Source organism: Xiphophorus couchianus, chromosome 13 (genome assembly GCF_001444195.1).
Source record: "Xiphophorus couchianus chromosome 13, X_couchianus-1.0, whole genome shotgun sequence".
Taxonomy (NCBI): domain Eukaryota; kingdom Metazoa; phylum Chordata; class Actinopteri; order Cyprinodontiformes; family Poeciliidae; genus Xiphophorus; species Xiphophorus couchianus.
This window is the reverse complement of record NC_040240.1, coordinates 16,280,184-16,305,306: the sequence shown is the minus strand read 5'-3', so window position 1 is coordinate 16,305,306 and position 25,123 is coordinate 16,280,184. Positions and strand designations below refer to the sequence as shown.

Below are 25,123 nucleotides of genomic sequence, written 5' to 3'. Positions count from 1 at the left end.
AGAAAACAAGGGAAGCCTGTTAATGACACTTTCCATTTGCTTATTAATACATACGAGGCAAAAGGTGTTATTATTACATTGTACATTAAAGATAATCCCACTTTACCAACAAACATGTATTTCGGAAAAATACATAATTCTGCACTTTTTAGTGATTGCTGTAACTGCAGTTATGCATTTGTTGTGCATTTTTTTATTAGGTTCTCTTTCTAGATATTAAGAAATGAAAATTCATATCGGAAAACACTTTATTTCTTCATTATGTTTGGGGTCTCGAAGCAGATGCCCAATAATATAAGGTAAAAATAAAAAAAAAAAGGCAATTTTGATGCTACTGATTTGCAATTGAATATCGAGGTGAAAATATTGATGGTAATTAACCAATATTTCCCTCTACTTTTGTTTCTCTTTCATTATTACAAATCTTGGTGCATTAAGGACAGTGAAATCTCAATCATATTATTGCCGTAAAATTGCTTTTTTTTACCATAAGATAAACGTCAAACCTGATATTTATCCATCCATCACCTCTGACAGTGAGTATCTCGAGATTTATCACATTTCTAATAAACAAATACATGACAAAACCAGAGAAGATGTAAAACCAAAACGTACATATGGAGTAAAAATCTTAACCCAGCGCGGTTTCTTCTCTCCTCTGGCGTACTCGAAGCAGAAAGCCATGCCTTCCTCGTCAGTGTCCCAGCGCTGCATCTCTGCCCACTCAAAAGCTATTACCTGGTTCTGAGAAAGACACAGAAGGACTCAAATGAAAAATAAACATTCACCTGAACGTTGGAGAGAATATCTTCATTGAAAATCCAGGTTTGAATAAGTTGAAGCCAAACTCTGACACAAATGGAAAAAGCACTAAATTTAAAAGCAAGGATATGAACTTTGCTGTTCTGCATTCAAACTAGCATGGTCACCTCCAGCGTGCCGTCCTCGGTGCACGCGTGCAGCTTGAAGTGATGGATGCTGATGGCGGTGATGACATGGCCCTTCCGCCTGGAGTCACAGGAGCAGTGGGGGAAGACCACCTCATTATAGCCCTCGCATGTCCGCAGCAGGCTCAGGTACTAACAAGCATCACAGCAAACAGCAGTCAATATTATTCTAAGCAATTTAACCAGCTTAATTCAATGTGATAAAAAAAAAACCCAAATGTTAAACAGAAATAAGAGGAAGTCAGAATTTAGGATACAAAAACACTACACACGACATTAAAATGTGCATAAAAACAATGTATCTGAGTGTGAATGTGAGGGGAACATCTATAGTAGTTGTATGTTTTTAGACTTTTACAGATAGGAAAATATATAATTTCTATCTAGTTCCACCTCTTTGGTTTATCACATCAACTCCTGACAAAACACACAGGAACTTGTGACTGTAAAAGGGAAGTGTGAAGGTCAGTACTTTTCACAAGGCACTGTAGTTTGATTTGACACAAACACCAACTTTAGCACTTCAAAAAACTCAAGTTTCCAGTGGAAATATCTTAGTACATTTAAAATAAGACAAAACTACTGAAAAGTAACTTTTCAGACATTTCCAGAACCAGACATTTTAACTTACAGTACAGACCAAAAGTTTGGACACACCTTCTAATTCAATGGTTTTCTTTATTTTCATGACTATTTATAAGGCAAGAAATCCCACTTATTAACATGACAGGACAGGTTGACCTATGAAGTGAAAACCATTTCAGGTGACGACCTCTTGAAGCTCATCAAGAAAATGCAGAGTGTGTGCAAAGCAGTAATCATAGTAAAAGGTTGCTACTTTGAAGAAACTAGAATATAAGGGGTATTTTCAGTTGTTTTACACTTTTTTGTTTAGTGCATATTTCCACATGTGTTATTCATAGTTTTGATGCCTTCAGCGTGAATCTACAATGTCAATAGTCATGAAAATAAAGGAAACTCATTGAATTAAAAGGTGTGTCCAAACCTTTGGTCTGTACTGTATATTATGGAAAAAATGTCTTGATCCACTGGCAGATTATTTCACATATAACTAGTATTTTTTAATCAATAATAAGGATTTATTGGCTTAAACAACCTCATATATATGTTGTAAGTTAGGTTTGTCTTGTTTCATGTGCACCAAGATATTTGCATTAGAAACTGGACCAAAACTAGACTAAAAAACTAGACTAAAATATTTTGTTTGTTTGCAGTGAGTTAATGGTTCACACAAATCTATGTGAGTTTAGTGGTTTTAAGTCTGAGTGAACCATTGAGGGTTGCTTTCTAAACTGTGAAAAGACTTCTGACTCTTTCTGTTCGTGCTGGGAGTGATTTGCCGAGAAGTCCCCCCCAGTAAACAAAGACTGGCTTGTGGTACTGACTGTGGCCATCTTGCGCTGCTCTGCCAGTTTCTGCAGCTGGTAGGATTTGTCCTCTGTTTTTATGAATCCCTTCTTCACATCGTCCAGTGCCTAAACGGACAGAGAGCGCAGATGAAGGGGTGAGAGGGAAGAGTGGCAAAAAGAGATGGAGGGCAAATTATTACATGTTCAAGAGGCAAAAACACTCAGTGTGACTGTCCAGTAGCATTTTTTCTCTTCGCTGTTCTTTATATTATCTTACAGTCTAAACATGGGTCAATTTGATAATGAGAAAATAAAAGTACCAGGGTTTCTTATGATTAGATTATCACAAGCATGTAGGAAAAAGATACATAATACTGTATGATCAAAAATGTGGATAATTGTTTGCATTTTATGAAAACACAAAGTTCAGTTTCTCATTTCATTGTACTGGAACAAATCCTGCTGAAAAATGAAGTAACATCTCCATTCAACTTGCCAGTGTAAAGAAGTATGAAGTGCTCTTAAAGTTTCCTGTTAGATGGCTCCAGACTTGATAAAACCCAGTGAACCAACACCAGCAGCTGACATGGCTCTCCACTGACTTCACATGTGGAAACCTCCGTTCCTTCAGATTCTTGATTTCAAAATGAAATGCAAACTTCCTTTTCATCTGAAGAGACACTTTGGGACCACTGAGGAGTTATGCCTGTTGCTTGCATTTCTTTTTCTCTCACATTTCTTCCATCCAATAAACTTTCATGCCTGGAATACAGCATTCCACCAACAGCATCTTCTGTGAGAAACTTTCTGAGGGACAGCTGTCAAATTATCACAGCTGTGCATGATGATTTAGGTCACAATGTCACTTTTTTGTATAAAAAAAGATTTTTTTTTATTGGTTTTATGTGATTTTCAAATTCTACAAGAAATTGCTAATTCACTACAATAAAATCTTAATAGCTTTTCTTTGCACAGGCATAACAAGCAATTATTAGCTGTTGAGTTTGATGGTGTCCTTTTTGTTTCTGGCTGGAAATATTTCCTAACTGCTAAATTTAGTTTAAGAGAGGGATAAACGTATAAAGTCTCTGGTGTTATAATTTTTTTTTAAAAAGTCTTGAATCAATAGAAATTTTATGACAAAACATTTTTAAACAGACATCTTAAAACTTCTGAATGCTTTAATACCAGGAAAGAGGCCAACCTTATAATAAAGTTTAATAATTGAACAAAAACCCACATCAGCACATGATTACCAACGCTCTGCTCACAACTTTATCCAAAGTGACTGCATGAGCTGAAAAGGTTTGTTTTGGTGGCTTACTGCTAACCTTTAATGGGTCACTGCTGAACGGCACAGGCCTCAGGTAATGAACGACCTTCCAACTCAGCACACAGCTGTGCGCTGGTTCTAACAGGCTTGTTGCTAATATGCAATGCAAACTCATGGTGTGTGTTTCAGGCTGCTGTTTGCATTTAGACAAAAACCAATGCATGTATGATTTCTTATATAATTTGCCTTGTTATATTTCCTATGTTACTTTAACCGTAGGTGACAAGCTGTAAGCAAATGTGGCCTGACTTGAGTAGCTAGTGGTAAAATAGTAAGCTAATTCTGGTCACAGAACTATATCCACTTAAACTAAAAAAAGGTTTTAGAGCTGTTAACACACCTGATGGAAGCAGTAGTGTAGTGCCAGCGGGTTGTCTCTGAGCAGCTCTTCTTCTTGGACACTGAACAGCCATTTGCGGAGCGCTAAGCACGTCCCAGGAACGGCGGATGTGTAGTTCTGCACATAAAGCTTGTGGGGGAACTCGTTTGGAGCGAGTTTCCTCACTGCAACCAAGCCAGGAAGAAGGGAAAAGAATCAGGGCCGTGGTGTACTTAAATAAAAATAAATCACAGCAGAATTACCACAACACTTGCCCTCAGGTAAAACCTCCACATTTAGAAGTCTGGCACTCGTGTAATAAACTGACTCACTCTTTCACTAAAACCAGGAAAATGGAGCACATCACCCCAGCTTTATTCTGGCTCCCTGTAGCTCAGAGAACAGACTTTAAAATACTTCTGTTAGTTTAGAAATCACCGAATGGCTTAGCACCACAACACATTAAAAATCTGTTGTTGCATCTACTCTGCATCTCCAGAACCAAACATAAAGAAGCAGAATTCACTTTTTATGCTCCTCTAATCTAGAATAAACTTCTAGAAAACTGCAAAACAGCTGAAACACTAAATTCATTTAAATCAATCCTAAAATCTCTTCTTTTTAGAGTTGTCTTTGATTAATAACTGGAACATTGATCAGTAGATTTGATGTATATTTGCTTGATGACATTTGACAAAATGTAAATTTGACAAAATGTAACATTTATTGCTTGCTTCATAATGTTGCTTTATTACATTTTTATGATTTGAAGAACTTTGAACTGCCCTGCTGCTGCTGAAATGTGCTACATGAATAAACATGACATAACTTTGAGAAAGCTTTACAACAAATACAAATTTCTCACCAAAAGAATGGTTGATGACTTCAAAAAGAGCAAAGTAGCTTGCCATAATACTGTCCATTCCAACCTTCAGCACTAATGCCTAAAAAATAAAAAAAAAAGAGCAAAATGAACCCAATTATTTCTGAGCAGACAGTTTCCAACGCGTCATTTGCTTGAAGCATGAACTGCCTTTCCTGATGCATCAGTAAAACAGCAGGCCGGTCACTGAGCAGCTGCTCTTACCTGGTACACCTGGTCCGTTGTGCTGTTTTTACGAATCCGCACAGAGATGGTGGTTTTGTCAGGCAGCGCTATCCGCAGCTCCACGTCTGTGACTCCGTTGTAGTTCTGCACGCAGAAACACAAACAGTGTTGAGTGCAGAGCTGCATTTATTGCAGCTAAAGTTTGTGTGTTACCATACAGCAATATCATGCCTGTGTTTTGTCTCTTTAGTTTAGTGGCTAAAGGGTTGCTACTCATATTTAGCTTTTTAAACCAAAATTGTTAGATTTTCACAACAGTTTTGGTAACACTCTGGATATTTTAGTACAGATTATTTACATTGAAAGTGCTCTAAAACAGATTTATTATCTACAGTACATGTTCCACAAATTCTGGAATAAGTCAGGACTGAAAGTATCTCATCATATAGCCAGTGTTTTGTTTATTAGGAGTTAAGGAATCCAAGCTGCATAGTAGATATTCTATACTCCAACTAAAGGATTCCTATTAGATACCATCATTACGTTGCAAATTTGTCCAATGCATTTCTCAAAAATATTATGGAACAGACTCCAAGTCAATAAAATTTAAGTACATTTCTTTCCATTTGTTTCACTGTCAGGGTAAAAATATAAAAAAAGGGGAAGGGGGTAAAATAAAAAAGTGAAAATAAATCCTCTAATATAGACAGAAGATAGACTACAGATAATTTAAAAATAATGCTAGTAAATATGATGCATACCTCATCTGATTCAGAGAGAAACTCCTGCATGATGTCACTCTCCCCTATCACCCGCACAGAACACACTGGAGAGAAAATGATCAGAGAAAAGCAAATAACTCTAAAGCAGTTAAATATTAAAAATACATGGTGTTTAAATCTCCACAAGGAGTATTTTTCATCCAAATTACATAAGATCCACACATTAACTGTAGTCTTAGCTCGACTTGATCAAGAGACTGAAAAGCCAATGAAAACAAATCAAATATTTTGTTGGCTTCGTGAGTTTCTACCTCGCTCCAGGTACTCCTCCAGGCCTCTGCGCCGAGCGTCCAGCTGCTGTTCGGACAGGGAGAAGGGCCATTTCCCAGGAAGCTTTGGGAAGTTGAAGTTTGAGAATTCCCTCTTCAGGTTTTGGTGCAGGATGGCAAACTCTCTATAGCGCTTCGAGCACAGCTGTCTGCCTGACATGTACACGTTGTACACCTGACATTGAAAGACGTGCAAACTGGCATTAGGGAAAACATTCAGCAGGTATCTGTTTCCTGAAGTAATCGTTCCTTTTTTTGGTACATTTTAAGAGCTGTAATGATTATTAATTGTGATTAATTGATTATTGAAATAATCAGCTAATATACAGACTCAAAAAAGAAAAAGAAAGAAAGAAAAAAACATATTCAGAGCAGTAATACAGCCAAAACTGTAGAAAATATAAAAACATTTTGCTTTTAAGATAAAACACTTTTGCCAAAACTCCTCAGGTGGCATTTTTTTATATTCATCCGGTTCAAATTCATTAAAGAAATGCTACGTTATTGCATTTTAGGCAAAAAATTTGAATTATTTGTATATTTTTATCTTTTAATGCATTTCTAATATTGTATAGAAAATGCTAAAGTGCTTTAATGAAAAATCTGTAGAATAATCGATAGATTAATTGATTGCTAAAATAATTTAGGTGTAGCGTTACTTGTTTTATGCAACACAAGTGAGAAAATGGGTCAGATCTACTCACCACAAACCTCTCCGAGTGCTGCTCCACATGTTTGTACATGGGGATTGAAATGGGCACCGCCTGCTTGTCACTGTAGTCGTAGTTCGGCTGGACATCCTCCCCTCCTTCTAATCCATCAGCTTCCTGGGGTGGAACGGACAGAACGGCCAGAATCAGCTCCTTCTCCGCTGCACGGATCAGGTCCACCACTTGCTTATGGGTCGCTCCTTCCACGTTCACCCCATTCCTGGAGGAAGAAAAAAAAAAAAAATCAAGACAAGTGAAAATCAGAGGAGAAAACTCCCATTTCTGCCGTTATGCATTGACCTGGTGACAGCTGTCTTTTCTCATACATTTAAGAGAAATCATGAGTTTATTTCATGTGACCTGAAGCCAGAATGCAGAAGAAAAATGCAACAAAATAAGATCACATGCTACACCAGAAAATCTCTGTATTACTGGTGAAACCCTGCATCCATGAATATATTGATGATCCCACTCAAGCCTATTTTTGGCAGGGAAAAAAACAACACTTTTAATAAATATGCATGGCCCAATGCGAATATGCTTCCTGGATTACATGGCTACAGTGTGGTGTAATAACAGCACATTGTCCTTCACTGATTAACACAGAGATGGGAGTAAACCAGGTCAGCTCCATTGTTTTCTTGTCCTTTTGCCTCCCTCTTCTTGCCTTTGATGAGACCAGATGGTGACGGCATCAGGTGTCTCTCTTACCCGTCCACTGAGAACCAGCAGGTCCCATGCAGGGCGGGAATAAAAACAAAAAACAAAAAAAAAAACAAAGGCATGTGCACAAATTATAACAGTTTCTGTTTATAAAAATATATAACCGTGTAGAACAGATATTCTAAGAAAACACAGTCATATTAACTTATTAAGTAATGGTTGACCAATGAAATGGTCAACCATTAGCCACAACTGATAACCAACCACTGCTGGTCATTTATTATAATGACATAGGGTTTCGTTCAGCATCTGACAGATTAACACAAACCTGGTCTCTTACTACAGCACCTAAAATAACAGACTGTATTAAATGAATTGTCTAATTTCTGAGTCATATTAGGTCAAATTATAAGTATACAGGCAGAAAACTACAATAAATTTGTAATATTTCTTCTATTGTGATGATTTTTATAAGGAGATATGGCTGCTGGATTATAGAAAAAAAGTAAATTCATTTGGAAACACCTAATATGACTACCCATTAAGTTTCAAAACATTCTGCTAAAGACAATAATTGGGTTTTTTTTGTAAATTACATTACTTCTTCATCATTTTAGCTGAACTTGAAACACAACCTCCATATGTGTAAAGACGTACATGGAACCTGCAAGAACCCGATTCTTTGAGTAATAAGAATTTATGAACTCACGACTAAATCAGTCTATGGACTAATTTACACATTGATGAATAAATTAACAAACAAACAAATAAATAAAATTATACAAGCTGTATTGACTAAACTAATAAACATAGTGGGCCAGGAAATAAAGCCTGAAATGAAAATAAAGTGCTTTATTTTTGGAGCAATGTTTGTTCCTATGAAACTATAATTAGATGCAATAACAGGGTTAAGGCCAAAACCCCTGATGAATTATTCATGCCTTTTGTCCACACACGCTCATCGCTGCAGTTAAAACCGGAACATTTTCGGTCCATGTAAACCCTTTCTTGTACTGCATTGTTATACTTGTTTGAATCATTTTTCAATTCAAGAAACTATATAAATAAAAACAGCAATAACTGAACAAGTAATTACCCTAAGTGGTCAGAGATTAATAAAAAATGTATACAGTCAGTCACTGCTGACTACTAAGATCTTTAAATAGCATGCAGACACATAATGGCTATAACAAAAGCAGCAGGAAAGCAAGGTCACTGTCAAGCAGAAGAAATAGCATAATGCTTCCTAAAGTTAGTTTTTTTTCCCTTGTTTGTTAACAGTGATGACATTGTCATACCTAATCAGATGATCCTTGTCTCATTTTCAAAATGGTCAAACCAGTTTAAATGTCACATGATAAGTATTGGTCCTGTCATGTGACCTGAGACATTCAGAGATTAAAAGGACAGAAAAGCTGAGAGGTTGTGTTGAGAAAAACACATTATGGTGTCTCAGCAAGTTGAAGCAGGTCAGGGTTCCTTGTTTTCTGTTTCTGTTCTTCCTTTTGTCCCTGTTTAGTGGAATAAGGTTCATTACAGCATGAGCAACTTTTCTCTGCTCCTGTTGCTGATTTTAAAGCTAACATGGGGCAACTAGGGAAATTAAAAAGCTGCTTATTGGCAAGATATGAAAACTTCACACATTCCAAGGGTCAAGGGTTACAGCCCTGTGGGAGTACTGTAGAATTTGACATTATGAGTCTTCTTGTCAACAAATAAGCATGGATTACTGACTAGTATAGTTTCAAAACCACTACAATTTTAAAGTTATTCCCAATTTTACGGTGATTTTACTAAAATCCCAGAGAAAGTGCAGAGTGACCGAGTTTTATACGTCTGTCGTTCAGCAGGTCAAAAGAAGCCCGATACACTTTTACCACACAATAAACACATACTCAGCTGTTTGAGATCATTTCCAACTGCGAAAAACTTTGACAGTCATTTACGGAAACTGAAGGAGCTCCATCAATTATGTTTTGGTGCATTTAGCAAGCTAAAAGCAACATAAGGTGCTGCTAAGGTGCAAGATGCACTTTCAACATATGCAAAGGAAAACCAATAGTTCAGCTTGTTATGGAGATGCTGTATGTTTATAGAAAGAAAAATATAGCTAGATTTGCTTAAAGTCAGGTGTAATAATCACAAAATAATTTGAGAAAGAGTTTATGTCTTATCGAAAACAAAAAAACAATTTTATTTCAACTGTGAAAATAAGTTTTACTGCCTTAGTAGCAGTAGGACGTACTTTCTTGATTTACATAAAAGCAATTAGATAAGAATTTTATTTGCATTTTTTATGGTTTTCAATAGGGCTGGATAACATGGCTGAAATTTCCCCATCAATCAATATCAATAATTATTGATTAGTTTGTTGTTTTAAAGATTTGAAGTACTGCCAAACTGGTGGTGTGACATTTGCTCTAATCAACAGTTATCACTCCACTCCGTTGTTTATTTTTACGCAGCTATGAGGCACGGTGGCAAAACCTGAAACCGCTGATGCACATGTTGCTCAATTGGTTGTTGCTAGGTAACCAATGAGCGAGTGAGTTAGTTAGTTGATGCCACCCACCTTGCATAGCTTGTTGTGAGAGGTTCAGCAGCTAAATCCATTCCTCTGCCTACATCTCCCAGAATTCTGTGTGGTTTAATTAATCAAAATGGTGTAAATAACATTGCATCCAGCCCTAAGATTTGTATCTTTTATTTTTCCATGTAATACTTTATGGTGCAAATCCTTGTTTGCATTTTTATTCTTCTATATTCAAAAGAATGGTAAGGTTCATTGTAAAAAATCAAATAATTGTCAGTTACTTTTTTGACAAAACCTTGTTTAGAATGACTGAAATAGAGCTGCATGTTGACACACTGGTTAGAACTGTTGCCTTGATGCAAAAAGGTCCTGGATTTAAATGCCAACCTGGGGTCTTTTTGCACAGAATTTGCATGTTCTCCCTGTGCATGACTGAGTTCTCTCCGGGTACTCTGGTTTCCTCCCAAAGTGCAAAAATATGACTGTTAGGGTTAATTGAATAAACTTAAATCACTCATAGATTTGAGTGTGTGTCCCTGTTTCCTTATGATGGACTAGCGACCTGTCCAGGGTGTACCCTGCCTGTGCCCCAATGACTGCTGGAGACAGACACCAACTAAACATGACGTTACAAGGATAGATCGCCAGTTCATTACATGGCAACCAGAGACAATATTTTAAGTCATCAAAAGAAATAAGAATGATCCAGCTTTTGATATAAAAGGTATGGTTAGGTTCAAAATGGTTTATTTCCCAGGATTTATATTTATATTTTAGTTGAACATATCAGGAGGACTTCCAACCTGAAAGACCAGGACCTCATTGCAAAAGACGAATAGTGAAAAATACTTATGGAAACATGCAGGATGCTTGGCAGCAAATGATAAGAAACGTTTGATTACTGTACTGCTAAAGTATTTTACATTAAAAGATAAATCAAAACAAACTCATTTATTTAAACCGCTTGAGTGATTTATTATCTATCAGCATCTGCTCTCAGAAATAAACTTCTAGATTAAACTAGAATAACTTTTGGGATTTTAACCCTAATCCCAAACAGTGAAATCTGAAAGTAACATCATCTGTCTGAAGATGTAAACAACACTGATGTTGAAGGCTTCCCCTAAAGCCAGCTAGCTCCAAACCACGATGTTGAGGAACAACACTACCATCCAAACACAAATCCTTCTATCATGCAAGTCAATACTGAGTCAACATGGTTGTTGTTTTAATCAAACCCTTTCTAAGGCGCTGCAACATCCATTGTACAAGCGGTTTAGCTAAAAACAGAAGCTACCAGGATTGCTAGTTAGCGCCAGCTAATCAACATGCACAGCCTGTTGTCCAACTTATGTAAGCTGGTTAGCTTTCTGTTTAACTCCCTAGCTAGGTCATTTGAGCTCCTTCACAAATTGCTTAACTCAAATGCCAATGTTATATATATATTTCACCGGTTTTGTTACATGGCTACAAGTATAAACGAATACTAATGTCACACATACTTCAAATTGCATCCAAATGGGCTAAAGCTGAGGAGCTAGCCTCAGTAGCTTTTACTGGAAGGCTTGACGCTGACTTACACTTCAAGGATCCTGTCACCCTTCGCTATCCCCGCTCGGTCTGCTGCACCTCCGGGTAGAACAGCGCTGACGTGCTGAAGAGGAGCGTACAGTTCCCCGTTGATGCTCCGAAGCTGCCCTCCTTCGCTGACCTGACCGCGAACATTGAAACCGTAGCCAGACTCCGACTTGACGATCCGCACTATCCGAGGACCAGACGTTACCGTTGCTGCGTTCTGGCCCGCGGACGAACCGACGACCGGACCGTTGTAGCGGGACGCCGTGGGGTGAGCCGGCCGAATTTCATAGTCTCCGACATCCGCCATTTTCTTCTTTTGCGGGCTCTTAAATCCCCCTCCCCTCTTTTTGCAGTCGGCAATTTCCAGCAAAATTCAAAACAACACTTGAGCTCTGTCCCTTCAGTTACGTTAGCTCCAAACAGACCGACTCTGTTGGCGAGGACACGCCCCTCGGTGACGTCACGAGTCACAGCAACAACACGTGACCAAACGGAAGCGTCGGTATGTCGCGTCCTTCTCTCCTGTTCTAGCAGGAGGATTTGAGATGTTGTAAAGAAAATGTGCGATAAAGCTGCATTTAAAACACCTTTAATGTTAAATCAAAGCAACAATTCTTACACACAAGTCATTGAGCTAACGTCACAAAATAATAACGTACAGGCCACACGATTATGGAGGGCCAAAAGTGCCCAAAGATAAACGAGTCATTAAAAAAAATATTTTTTTAAAATAAATAAACAAAAAATTTAAGTATTGAATTATTATTTTATGTGAAAACAACTTATTAACGTGTTATTGCACTTATAAATAATTTAAACTGTAACTTTTACTTGATTTACCTGCATTACCTCTAAAGCTCTATATTTCTATAGGGCAGGCAAAAAAATATGTTAGAAAAATTCTCTATATATTTCTTAAGAAAGGAAATTCAAGTGTATCAGTGAGAGGCAAATGGAAAGAACTTACACATAATATATAACATTAAAAAAAATTTAAAATTCTAATTTTAGTTTCTTTAATTTAAAGCTAACCTATTTACCTGGAAACACAAGTTAACACACCAGCCCTAAACATTTCAAGAAAACTAATTTCAGAGTAATTTAAATAAGATGACTGTCATTAAAACTGGGATATAAGAACAAATGTAAAGCTACTCAAATAAATTCAACTACTAAATGTGCTAAGCTAAATACAATGTACAACCAGGAAGACATATCATCTTCCTTATGAGGTAAATATGTCTGTTTCATCACAGCAAGCACATGCACAAAAAGTCATTAAAATTTCTTCTTAAAGGCAAGTAAGAACATTCAGGTTAAGTAATCTACTTTATTACTTAACTTGTGTTTCATCCACTGGAGAAACACATATTTAAACTGTGAAGCTTCTTACTGGAGATGTAGCCTCTAATAAGCAACTGTAGTCCTGCATTTATAATATATATAATGATTTTTTTTTTCTTTTAAACCTACATTAGAAAAAAAAGTAAAGTAAATCCTCAATTTAAAGCAGGCTTTCTTAATAGACATTTTAAACAATCCCAGATAATTAGGATTGTTTTGAGTAGCTAAAACAGTTTCTAAACTGTTGTAAATGCATGAAGGCCTGGTTTTGAATCTGAGCCTGGGCTCTTTCTGCATGCATGTTCTCCCCTTGCACGCCTGCAGCTTCCTCCCACAGCGCGTGCAGAAAAACCTCAGGTTAAAGCTAACCTGTTTTTCTGTTTACCTGCAGAAAAACCTGAGGTTAAACAGTGGCACAAATACCGCTGCAGTTCTCTTTACATCCATGATGTAAAGTTCAAAATCACCAGATAGACTATGTCAGAGGAAAAAAGATTTTATTTTTACATGACAAAATCATGTGAATTCAGTGTTGTCTTTTTTCCAAATGGCGGATCTTTCAGTCAGCCTCAAGGGGGCGCTTGAGTTCCTATTGTTTCCCAATGAAGTGCTCATGGCACATCTGAGTGAGGCAGCTGATTAGGTTGACAAACTCACTGAAGTCCACGCTGTTGCTCTTGTTTGTGTCCAGGTCATTGAAGATGCGATCGACTGCTGCCTGGTCATTGGCTTTCTGTTCAAAAAACAAAGTGTCACTCTATTTCTGACTTCAAACCTTACAGTTTGTCAGTACACGCATACACAAAGAGTGCCTTGCAGCAGTATTTTCTACGATATGCTGTCAAAAAGTATTGCATTGGTGTGAAGTTGAAGGAAAATAACACTTGATTAAATTAAAATTGGAAAATTAGGCCATGTATTTCCATTCATCTCCTTCGTAATCAATAGTTGTTGCCACATCTACAACCTCAAATATTTTGGACATTTTGAGATTGAAATTTGTTCCTGTACTTTAGGTTTAGTTAGGCATCAACTGGAATACATATATCATTTTTATATGATGCATCAAAAATGTTAAAATTTATTTTGTCATTCATTATGATTGGTTTGAGCTCCAGGATTTTGAACAAAAAGCCTCTATAAAAAACATTTTCAAATTTCACATAATTATGAATGTCAATTTGCTTTGATCTAAGCCATGACATTGTAGCTCTGGCTGTATGTTTAGGATCTTTCTCCTGCAGGAAGATGAAGTCATCCCTTTATTTGGGATAAAAACAACAGAATATCTATAATGTGGATGTAAACTTTCATTGAGTTTGTTTGGAGCAGTGATTTTTACAAACTCTAGCAGCTGCTGGGAGGAAGGAGATGTGATGCTGCTGCTATGTGTATCTGGGATGCAGCAGTCTGTCACTGAAGGAGCACAGCACACCTTCTTATTTTATTTATAAAAAATGTGAAAACCATGCATCTTTTATCTTCTTCTCCATAATAAGTACAATACACTGAAGCATGTGATGGTAACGTGAAGAAATCTGGAAAATTTCAAAGGATATGGACATTTTTACAAGGCAGTGTAACAGTAGATCATGGATGAATAGCTCTGGGGTCACTTACACACAGTAAGTCTCCAAATTCATTCTGCAGAAGCTCCTTCAGCTCCTCCTTATTCAGGGTGTGCTTGTCACCCTCTTTGCTGGCGTATTTAGTGAAGGTGGTGATGAGGAGGGCCATAGCCTTCTGGATGTCAGACATGATGGCGGCTAGTTTATGATAATAGAAAAGAGAAAATGTAGAAAATAGAAAAAAAATAGTGCAGAGTGTGAGTAACTGAACAGTGATACATTTGTTGGAATCTTATTTTACTCTCACTCCACAGTTTAGGAACACAAGGCAAGCATCGATATAATCTGTAAAATAATTAAATGAAATGCACATGAGCTGAGCTGGTGCTTGGTATCATTATGTTTTTCACTGACTGTGTTTTTCCCTTTTGCTTTTCCATAGAGCTGGATATAAATACACCTTGGGTTTCCACCTGGGCCCCTCCGCTCTTATGTCACGCTGGTCTCTAACACAACAGAGTGACATGGGGTCGTTGATATGGTAACAGCTCTATCTCTGCAGATTCCCTGCCCTGAACATGTTGACAAATAAAGAACCTTGAATATTATTGATACTTGATGATGTTTTTATTGTCCGATTGTTGCACCATATCAGCTCTATAAAGGTTTTGCTGAACCAGCTGTGGTTGCATTGTGACTCCTCCCTGGAGCATGGTTAGCGGAGGAAACTCTGCCATCACAGGGTTTGTAAGCAGATGGGAATTGGGAAGGAAAAGGACACAAAACCAGTTCAGATGTTTCCATTTTTTCTGCCTGTTGCCTGTTTTTTTTATGTAAATCTGTGTATGAATAATAAAGAAAAAATAAATGTTGTGCTGAATTGCTGTATAGTACAATAAATGTAGCTTATGTAGAGCATAAACAAGACTTAGGAGCTCAGTTTTTTCATGGCATGTAATTTTTAGTTTTGTTCAAAATTGGGTGGAAAAGTAAGATCTGACACAAACCATAAAGACTAAACTGTACCATTGCCATTTCTAAAAAACCCCCCAAAAAACAAAGCAAAACCCCCCCCAAAACTGTAGCAATCTGGGATGTTTCAGGATGTTAAATTTAACAAACAAACCAAAAAATATTTTAGTTTGCTAAACTTTAAGTTTCAGATATATTGTTTGAAATACATCTAAAGTAAATACATCAAATAAAGGCCAGATAAAGAAGAGCCCTAAGGCTTTTTACTCACCCAGGTTGAGATGGCAGAAGATTTGGTTGTGACGGTGAGTGTTTTGTGAGCTTCAGGGATGCAGAAACGGCTCTGAATGATGCTTTATACATCACCACACCCTGAATCCTTGCCTGTAGGAACACTCCTCTTAACTCCAGCCACTCCTCCTTTACTTTTCTTGTTTCTCAGATTCTTTTTTTTCAACACCACTGGATTATATAGTATAGTGTGTTTTAAAGTTAATGAAGGAAGAAATACCGGTACATCATTTAATGAAATGTCCCTCTTTCAACTGGAGTTCACTATTTGTTGTTTTTTTATTTAGGAATATCCATATCCAGGATTTGTGGCTTACTCTAAAAACATTACTATTACAAAATTAAATTTTATGCTTAAATCATAATTTTCCCTCACTTGAAGTTTCTACATGCATAAGTTATAACATTGTAGACTTTGCTATGGATATTCCGTCGCTCTAATGTCTCAACATGACAAACTTTGGTCCTTTTGCAAGATAATCTACAACTTTTAGGACTTGCAATCATTTTCCTGAAAAACATTGTCAAAACAATTTGATGAGCTGCTAAACCCAAAATGGTTTTCCCCTCTCTGCCTTTGGATGATGACAGAGCTAACTCAGGGAAATACTGGAAAAAACCTGGTAGGAGCTGCAGAAGAGTTGAGATTGGGGTGACGTTCACTTTCCAGCAGGACAACAAGTCCGAATTTTCAACAAGAGCCACAACTGCATGATTTATTTAAAAAGAAAACAACAAAAAAAACAAGCACAAAAACCAGACAAGGTGAGAATCTGTGCCAAGTCTTAAAATTGATCTTCATAGCTTCCCTTCATCCAATATGACTCAACTTTAACAATATTGGCACAAAAGAATAAGCCAACGTTTTCCAGACTTGGTGCACAAAAATAAAAATGAGGTGTCTGCAAATAAAGTTGGGAGAAAGGAAGGACACAACAAACAAAAGAAGAAAGTCAGGCAGCACTCAAAAATAATAGAATAGATAGAATAGATAGAAATATAAGAGGGATATTGTGGATGAAATGTTTGAGGAACAAAGGAACAGAAATCTAGGCAATGCAACAGGGAATAAAGTTTGAACTTACAATTTCCCAAACTCTTATTCTCTTTCTCTAAACTCATCCAGATCTCGACAACATTCAAGAGGAATTAATGCTAATGCAAAGTACTGTAACATAACTCTTTAACTGTGATCTGTGTAACAGATCGTTCTTGGTGTTCTGTGTAAGCAGAAGACTGTTTTCAGATTTTTTTTGTGCTTGTTTTAGAGGCATGTGACTCTAAATTGAAAACACTGGACACAGTGCTTCACTGTGAGCTGTCTGTTAAGATCCCATTCGGCTTCATTCTTCTTTACAAATGAGTGAATTTGTCACTTGCAGTCGCATCACAAAAGCAAAAACTAAAAAGCCCAAAAAAGAAGTGAACAAATCAACACTGAGGCATCTCAGTTTGAATGCTATAAATATGTTTGTGTGTTTGTGTATGCTCTGTTATTATTTTGTCATTCTCAGTTAGAGTTGCTCTAGTGACCACTTCTGCTTTCTTAAAATGCAGATAAATACAGATTATAAATTAATTGCTCCATATGTCTTCTTCATTTGTAAATAGTCAGACTTTGTCTTCTTTGTTCTGTTTATTTATTTATTTATTTTTTTACCAGCGAGCTGGAAAGAAACATCAATGAACACTGAACAATGTACTATAAATACATTTAATGCCTCTCTTAACATATTTGCAACTTTTAAATAAGTTACTGTGTAAGGAGCTAATTGCTGGTATATAGCTGTATCTAAGCTCTTCTGCCATCTAGTGGCTTAAACCTGTACTTGTAACCTGAGGTCTATCGTACAAAAGCCAAAGTTAACTGACTTCAGGATGTCAATATTTCTTTAAAATATGAACAGTTTATTTTCCATGGAGGTCCTTTGAAATTCATTAAAGCATTTAATTATTTTTTCCTATTTAAAGCTGTTTGCTGATCAGGTAACCATTTAGGCTCAAATGTTAACTTTTGTTGATGTTTCATAAACTTAGAGTTATTTTACTTCTGCTTTGTTTTAAGACTTTGCAATAAAATAAAACCGCAATACAGAAGCATAAAATGACATGAACAATTGCTTAAATGGTTGCGTTATATTAAGACTAAATCAGATCTGAAAATGACATTTAATTTTGTTTTGTAAACTCTTACGGCCTTCACACACTCACAGAGCGTTTCCAGCTAGCAGAAGTTGGACGTAGTGTCCCATGAAAGCTTCACAGCAGATCTAGGAGGGGTTAACATGTTCTGACAAAGAAGTGTTGTTTTAGTAATGAGGGGGTTCCTGCTTGTGTACTTATGCCAGGTATGGTATGAAGGTCTAAATGTTTGCTAACTCTGCAGCAGCTCACACTGTGCACTCCCTGACAAGGAGTGCCTACAGCAATAGTAAAACTGAGAGTGTGAAGGCTTATCTTTTTCTAAAGGGCCTGGAGCAAAGACCATGATTTTTCATTGAATCCATTTCCTTTAATATGAAAATTTCATCATATAGACAAACCTTATGTCTTTACTTCATATCTATACATCTGACTCAGCACCACTGCATTGTATTAATGTAGTGGAGCTGCATTAATAGCACCACTGCACTTGTATGAACTTGATGAGAGTATAAAAAGACCCTGCACAGCAACAGAGCTTGGTGTGAAAAAAGTGAATCAAGCTGGAAATCCCGAATCTAAACTCAGCTGTGGGTCACATGGGTGTGGTTCTTCTGTACACACACACACACACACACACACATGCACACGCACACCCCCCCACGCATACAGACGTACACAGTCAGAAACTGGTAACATAGCAACTGCTCTGTTTGCCCTGTTGCAATGAAGACTGATAAATCAAAGAGCCCTGCCCACGAGGATATGGGGTATTTTCTCCCTGAGTTTAATCTTTCAGGCAAGGAGTTAAGATTCCATCTTTACTACTGCCAGAAAGTCTCCCAAAACACCAAGAATTTGTCATTTCATTTATGTAAATTATTGATTTCATTGATGAAATATTGAAAAAAAGAAGCTGTTCCTTGCTGATTGTATTGTTCAGTTGTGGTTCGGGAAGGGGAGGGGAGAAGACGAGCTGACCTTTCCTCTCTTTCACCAGATATGAGTCACAATGAAAACACTCGATAGAATGCATCTTGTGACTCTATCTCTTCGTTTCTACACTGTGCCTAAAGCAACCCTCTTTCCCGTTTAACTTACGTCCATCTTTTGCATCATCATGTTGAAAGTTGCAACATCAGCTGAGTGGCTGTACTTCACAACAGGGTGTGTTGAGCCTGGAACATTCTGCAGATTCTTCTGGGTGGCAATAAGCAGGATTTTATGAAGCAAGGAAGCAAAGTTCACCTCTTTTTCCGGTGTTAGAGAGGCACAAAATGCAGTGGGAGTCACATAATCACACCTAGTTTCATTGGCACGCTTGCCAAAAGAATGATCCACATAATTAGTTTTATAAGGAGGTAAAAGGCGTGAAAGTTAAGGTTTGAGTTCAATCTATATTCAAGTCAAAGACCTTAAAATTAAGGGAGTTCTTACAGATTCAGTACACACCAGTTTGACCTTTCAACTGTAAAAACCGTTTTGCCTCAGACCACTTAAAAGGTCTGTGTATCTGCACCATTCATTTGTCCAAAATAACTTTGATTCCTGTAGGTGAAATAGTCAAAATATGAACATTTATGACGTTCCTCATTGTTATTGTTCATATTAGATTGATTACATTTTGGTCTTTTAGAAGAATAGTCTTCTTTGACTAAGTTAGAAATTTAGAAAGTATTTGAAATTACAAAATACTGGCGGGCAATGTGATAAATCTAAATGTGAATGAATCTTTTTTACATTGAAATGCCTTAATATAAATAAATGGGATTAAGTCTTGGGTGAGTAACTGTCTAACCAGTGTAGTTCAGAAAAGCACTGAGCATTTATTTATCTTATTAGCTTTCTAATGTTGTACATTTCTCTAGTTACTGCTGGTCTGTGTCTGATTGGGTGATCAAACCCTCTTGACGTCTCCATCCCCCAAAGCTTGGGTCACCGGCGAGCTCGGACCAGCGAGTCGGTGAGAAAAAAACCTTAGAAGCCATCAAGAAGTTAGGATGATGTCTGATCAATTTTAGTAGAATTTGGTCACAAAAATGTAAGTTCTCATCACACTTTATTCTAAATGTGTTTATTTTTGGGGAGAACCATGCAATAAGTATAATTTCCCTCCATTCACCTTGGATGTAGATATTTTCTTACTTAGTAACTTCCTCTAGTAATATTACTCAGTTTGAACTTAAAATTGGAGAACCACCAAGACATCCAAGAGACCTGGACAAGAACCAGCAACTAAAACCAGTCAGTCTGACCCTTCAGTCTAAAAAGAGGTAAAATGAAAGCGTCGCCCTCCAGGATTGCATAAAAGTGAGCATTTTGATGTGTGCTTTAAAAATTGGTGTAAAAACAAAAGGAAAACAGTTTTCAAGTGATAATTACATTACACAAATTTGTAACAAGCAACGTCTGGAAGTTTAAAATCATCCAATGAGTTTATTTGACAAAACAATGTTTACAAAAAATATTCTTGGTGTATTAATCTTAACTTTGCTTTCTGTCTATTTTGCCGACTTCAGTCCTTTATGCGCCTTATAGCACTGCTCACAGGCAACAGACAGTCCAACCACCAGAGCAACAAACTCCTCAAAGTCCACCTGGCCGTCACCATTGGCGTCCAGGTCCTTCATTATCTTATCGATGGCACCAGGGTCCTTCTGAGACTGCATGGACGGACAAAAAGACATCGAAAGTGAAAAATCTTGCACTTCATCAGAAGCGCTAGAGTTGCTTTTAAGCTCTTTCTCGCACCTTAAGGAAGTTAGCCAGCTCGTTCTCCATCAGCTGCCTGAGCTCCCGCCGACTGAGAGTCCCTGCTCGGCCGTCCGCAGAGGCGTAACGGTGGAACACCACGATGAGCAGCTCCATGGCTGTCTCCAGGTCAGAAGGCATGGCTGCTGGGAATGTGTGCGGACTGAAAGTTGAAGACAACACAGAGGAAAAACAGTCATATCCAAATGAAACTTCAAGGAGGTGCAGAACGAACTCCTTATAGATCAGAGCTGCGTTTTTAATTCGGTAAAGAGAATGAAAAGTATCGCTTTCGATCGATTAAAACATTTCATCAATTGAAGTCAAAGTGCTGAAGTGTGATTAACTTTGTAAGCTAATCACTGTAAAAAATCACATGTTTTCAATAAATATTTAAGAAAATGTTTTATTGTCTCATCACAGTTTTCCAGGTTTTCATATTCTAGAAAGTTTAAAAGAAGTCATTTTGTCTCAAATGTTACTTTGAAATGTTAAACTGGCTGTGCTTCGGTGGAAGGACAATTCATTGTTACAATAATTTGGCTACATGATACCTTAGTTTTATCCAAACATATGTTTGTGTTTTTTAAAGCAAAATTTGACGATGACTCTCTTTGATCATCTTTTTTGCTTTTGCAATTCTGGTCTTGTACTGCATCTTGCATTACAAGACCTCATAATGCAGAGCTTTGAATTTAGTGACCCTCTAGTGGAGAGAGGCTTTTGGATCGCAATAGTTAATGGATTATGTAAAGTCAGCGTGTTAAACTTTTCATATTAATTTGTTAACATTGACAGAACATCCAGAAAGTAATTACATCTTTTTAAATCTTTATCAAAATGCTTAACCCACATTAATAATAGGTAACTACCTCTTTGCTTTCTCTCACCACCCTTTAAACAAATGAGTAAAGTTCACAAGCAGTTATTATGCAGGGTGTGTTATTAAGTTGTAAGTCAGCAAGACAGGAGTCGTCGCCTCATATTGACAGAAAAAAACTTTAAACCCAATCCTCCTGATTATGCTTTGTTGTAGCAACAGCTTGAGAAAAATGGAGAAGTAGAAGGAAAAACTGAGACTGTGTCATTGATGTGGGAGGCTGAGTGGAAAAGCTGAGCTAGATGAGACATGAAGAGGCCCACAGTGGTAGGATTCAAGTAAGAAGAGAGGACAGAACCCACAGCCACAACCACACCCCTATTTTACCTTCCAGTAAACAGGCAACAAAAAGCAAACAATAAGGGTTTATTTTACCGCATATAAGCCTAAAGTTCTAAAAGTTGTGTCAAAAAGTTGTTAAAAGGTATGGAGCATTTCTATAAGTTGTATTATTTTAGATTTTTCTCTGAAACACATACATATATTAACGATTCAACATTATTAGTCCTCTAACAATCACTGCAGGGGCCTCGCCTGTGAGAGAGCAGCAGCCTGTTAGTAGGGTTAGCTTAGCTCTTACCGTGGAAAACGTGAGGAGTCTCTGCAGAGGAGAGGGCAGAAAATGTGCAGGAGACTGAGAGGAAAGCAGCAGAGGTTTTTATACGCAGACACCGCCCCGATTCTGTGAGTCAGGCTCTTCTGTCCACTGTAACCATAACAGACTGCAAGGGGGCGGGAACCATAAGGTTTGTAGTGTAGGAGTAGCCCAAGAATCCTTTAATCACAGAACAGTCAGTAAGTCTGGGTTCCTCTGACTGATACTTACTCCTTCATTCATTCTGGAATTGATTCCTAAACGATTTCCTTATGTCTACTCTATCTCAATGTTTTATTATCATCAATTACTTATTTCATCATTTCTTACTTGTTTTGATCGTTTTGACTATGTCATTGTGTATCTGTCTAGTGATTAAATCTTTATCCTTCTGTTCCTGACCTCACCTGACTGTGCTCTACAAATACAGCTTGATCAGTATCGGTCAGCTCTTTAGTTTTCAGGATTTTAATTTATTTAGGATTGACACCTAAATTAAAAAGGAGAAATAAACATACAAACAAACAAACGTGAGTAAAGCAGTTTGAAGTTTATGATGAAGGAATCGAATGTTTAGCTTACAAATTCAACTGATTAAAGACTGAAACATTATTGGTCTTTCTGGGCTCCAAGAAAAGGTAGTTGAGTCTTTTCTTATCTTGTTGCTGACTTTAGAGTATAAGAAGTATGAGTATATATATATATATATATATATATATATATATATATATATATATATATATATATATATATATATATATATATATATATATATATACATAAGTATATGTAGGATATAAAGTAACATTCTGCAATTTCTGCAAAATCTAGACAATTTAAATCACCTATAAATGAACTTTATCTGCCCAAAGGTTTGCATATGTTTCCTCTTCTTGTGTAGCTAATGTAAATTCTCTAACTTTCCCATAGTTTTTCTTCTGATTTGAAAAATTTTTTTTTTCTTATACTTTGTGCAGTAAAAACCTCAAAGTTCCTTTATTGGTATATTCTAGATTGCTGTCAAAACATCCCAAATATGTTCTGGTGGATTGAAGACTGTGGAGATCACTGTTATGCTCAGGAAACAGTTTGAGTTGACCAGTGGTGGTTTTCATTTGTGCAAAAACTACCACTTGACAGTTTTTCTCAGTTGGTTCTGCATGAATAAACTGAATCAAACTGACAGCAAAATGAAGCTGCGGATGAATAGAAAGAAAAGACATTCAGGAATAAAACATATAATTTCTTCAACTGTCTTGTCAACGTGCGTGACTGAACCATAATCATGCAGAAGCCATGTCTGCAATGCTTTTGAGAGAAAAAGACGTTTGAGTTTAGCACCACCTCGTGTTGAAAATATAACATTGCATAAAATTAGATCACAATTAGGATTTTATTTTATTTTATTTTTCACTTTGAGGATTTACATTCTCTACAAAGGATATCAGTCTGTAACGATTCAGTCTATTGGATCTTAATGAGCATAATTTAGAATTTTTTGGTTGATATTTGATATTTTAATCAAAATTTTATTTTGTTACAAATAAAATTGTTACAAAGAGAAAAAATTATAGTGTTAAACTTATTGTATGTACTTCATCTGGATGAATTTTGTAAGGCTAATTTCCTCCAGTTTGTATGGTAACACTTTTGAAAAACTCAAAAATGAAATCTGCAAGGTCAAATCCTTTTGCTATGGGCATAATATGTTTAATGTTTTGGAAAGTACATTTACATTTTGTTTAATTTATTTTGTCACCTCTAGGAGAGTGACAAAATAGGAAGTGGTTTGGTTTTATGACACCTTTTTCCTCTAAAAGATAATAAAGTTACTTGTTTGTCCCTGCAGTTGAATGCAGAAATGTTGGAAAAGAGAGAGACTGGTGAACAGGGAATACAGAAACATCAGGAGATTCACTATAAATATAAAAATAAAATAAATAAAAAAAAAAATATTGTTCTTCATCCAGTGAAGTCAGAGGGTAGAGCATCCAGAAATTTTACAAAAGGATGATATAATTAAAGATGTAGTTAATCTACTCCTAATCTAGTGCACATTTCCACTCATCTGAATGCGATGTAAATTACTAATTTTAGCGAGTTTGTGCACAAAACATGTTTAATAAATCTCCACCAAACCGGTTTTAGTCACATTTTAAGTTTTTCTACACCTCCAAAAATAAAAAACAAATGAATGACAGATCTGCAAAAAGATTTGGCAGCAAAAGGTTTAATTTATTTAATGTCAAACCAAAAATTTAAAGTTATTTGTGGTTTTTGAGCTGCTCAGTCTTATTTTATCTTCTTTACTTCTTTCATGACTTGTTGAAGGGCATCAAAATTTATCCTGATATATATATATCTACAGATCTGTAAGAAATTAAACTTAAAATGATCAGTTTCTCTGATTTTACACTTTATAGGTTTATGTTTGAATAAAATGAACATTGTTCTTTTATTCTATGAACTACTGACAACATGTCTCTGAATTTCCAAGCAAATTCCAATACTTATTTGCAGAAAATGAGAAATGGTCAAAATAACAAAAAGATGCAGAGTTTTCAGACCTCAAATAAAGCAAAGAAAACAAGTTCATATTAATTTAGAAACAACAATACTAATGTTTTAACTCAGGAAGAGTTCAGAAATCAATGATTGGTGGAATAACCAAGAGGTTTTCAATGTTGTTCAGTGCAGTGAGCTCTTAAGTTTTTACAGAGCTGTACATACAGTGTTTCCACTGTTGGGGAAATATAATTAAACTTCCTAACTTGTGTACTGTACACTCAATGTTTGTCTGCTGATGTTACTTTCTAATAGTATAAATATTCCGGGACATTTAAATACCTTTCTACATGTCAAAATCCTAATTATTCTGTTTGTTACCCCTCTCGGGTTCAAATCAATAACCATAATATCGCAGGTATGATGTAAGCTAATGACAAATTAAGCCCATTATAGCTGGTATGCTACACATAGTAGAGCAGTTCAAGAATAATGATGCATGTTGGCACGTTGACATGAGGGG

General features: G+C 36.6%; 3 protein-coding genes across 4 annotated transcripts in view; all 3 read right to left on the bottom strand.

The window, feature by feature from the left end:
• snx27a (sorting nexin 27a) overlaps positions 1 to 12,013 on the bottom strand; it is a 34,175-nt gene extending 22,162 nt beyond the window's left edge. For both annotated transcript variants that reach the window (XM_028036435.1, XM_028036434.1), the window contains exons 1-10: positions 11,555 to 12,013; positions 6,773 to 6,998; positions 6,051 to 6,243; positions 5,779 to 5,843; positions 5,057 to 5,161; positions 4,835 to 4,913; positions 3,991 to 4,154; positions 2,354 to 2,443; positions 930 to 1,079; positions 616 to 744 (exon numbers count right to left, since the gene is read on the bottom strand). In XM_028036435.1, the coding sequence (XP_027892236.1) occupies positions 616 to 744; positions 930 to 1,079; positions 2,354 to 2,443; positions 3,991 to 4,154; positions 4,835 to 4,913; positions 5,057 to 5,161; positions 5,779 to 5,843; positions 6,051 to 6,243; positions 6,773 to 6,998; positions 11,555 to 11,859 (1,506 nt within the window). In that variant the 5' untranslated portion in view covers positions 11,860 to 12,013. The remainder of the gene's footprint in view (positions 1 to 615; positions 745 to 929; positions 1,080 to 2,353; positions 2,444 to 3,990; positions 4,155 to 4,834; positions 4,914 to 5,056; positions 5,162 to 5,778; positions 5,844 to 6,050; positions 6,244 to 6,772; positions 6,999 to 11,554) is intronic.
• Positions 12,014 to 13,376: 1,363 nt separating this feature from the next.
• On the bottom strand, positions 13,377 to 15,838 carry LOC114156163 (ictacalcin-like). Its single transcript, XM_028036437.1, has 3 exons — positions 15,708 to 15,838; positions 14,517 to 14,662; positions 13,377 to 13,629 (listed from the first exon to the last, which is right to left on the bottom strand). Exons 2-3 carry the CDS (start codon positions 14,652 to 14,654, stop codon positions 13,486 to 13,488), a joined length of 282 nt encoding a protein of 93 aa, XP_027892238.1. The 5' UTR covers positions 14,655 to 14,662; positions 15,708 to 15,838; the 3' UTR covers positions 13,377 to 13,485.
• Positions 15,839 to 20,279: 4,441 nt separating this feature from the next.
• s100a10a (S100 calcium binding protein A10a) lies at positions 20,280 to 22,219 on the bottom strand. Its single transcript, XM_028036436.1, has 3 exons — positions 22,081 to 22,219; positions 20,621 to 20,783; positions 20,280 to 20,532 (listed from the first exon to the last, which is right to left on the bottom strand). Exons 2-3 carry the CDS (start codon positions 20,759 to 20,761, stop codon positions 20,371 to 20,373), a joined length of 303 nt encoding a protein of 100 aa, XP_027892237.1. The 5' UTR covers positions 20,762 to 20,783; positions 22,081 to 22,219; the 3' UTR covers positions 20,280 to 20,370.
• Between the last annotated feature and the right edge of the window lie 2,904 nt (positions 22,220 to 25,123).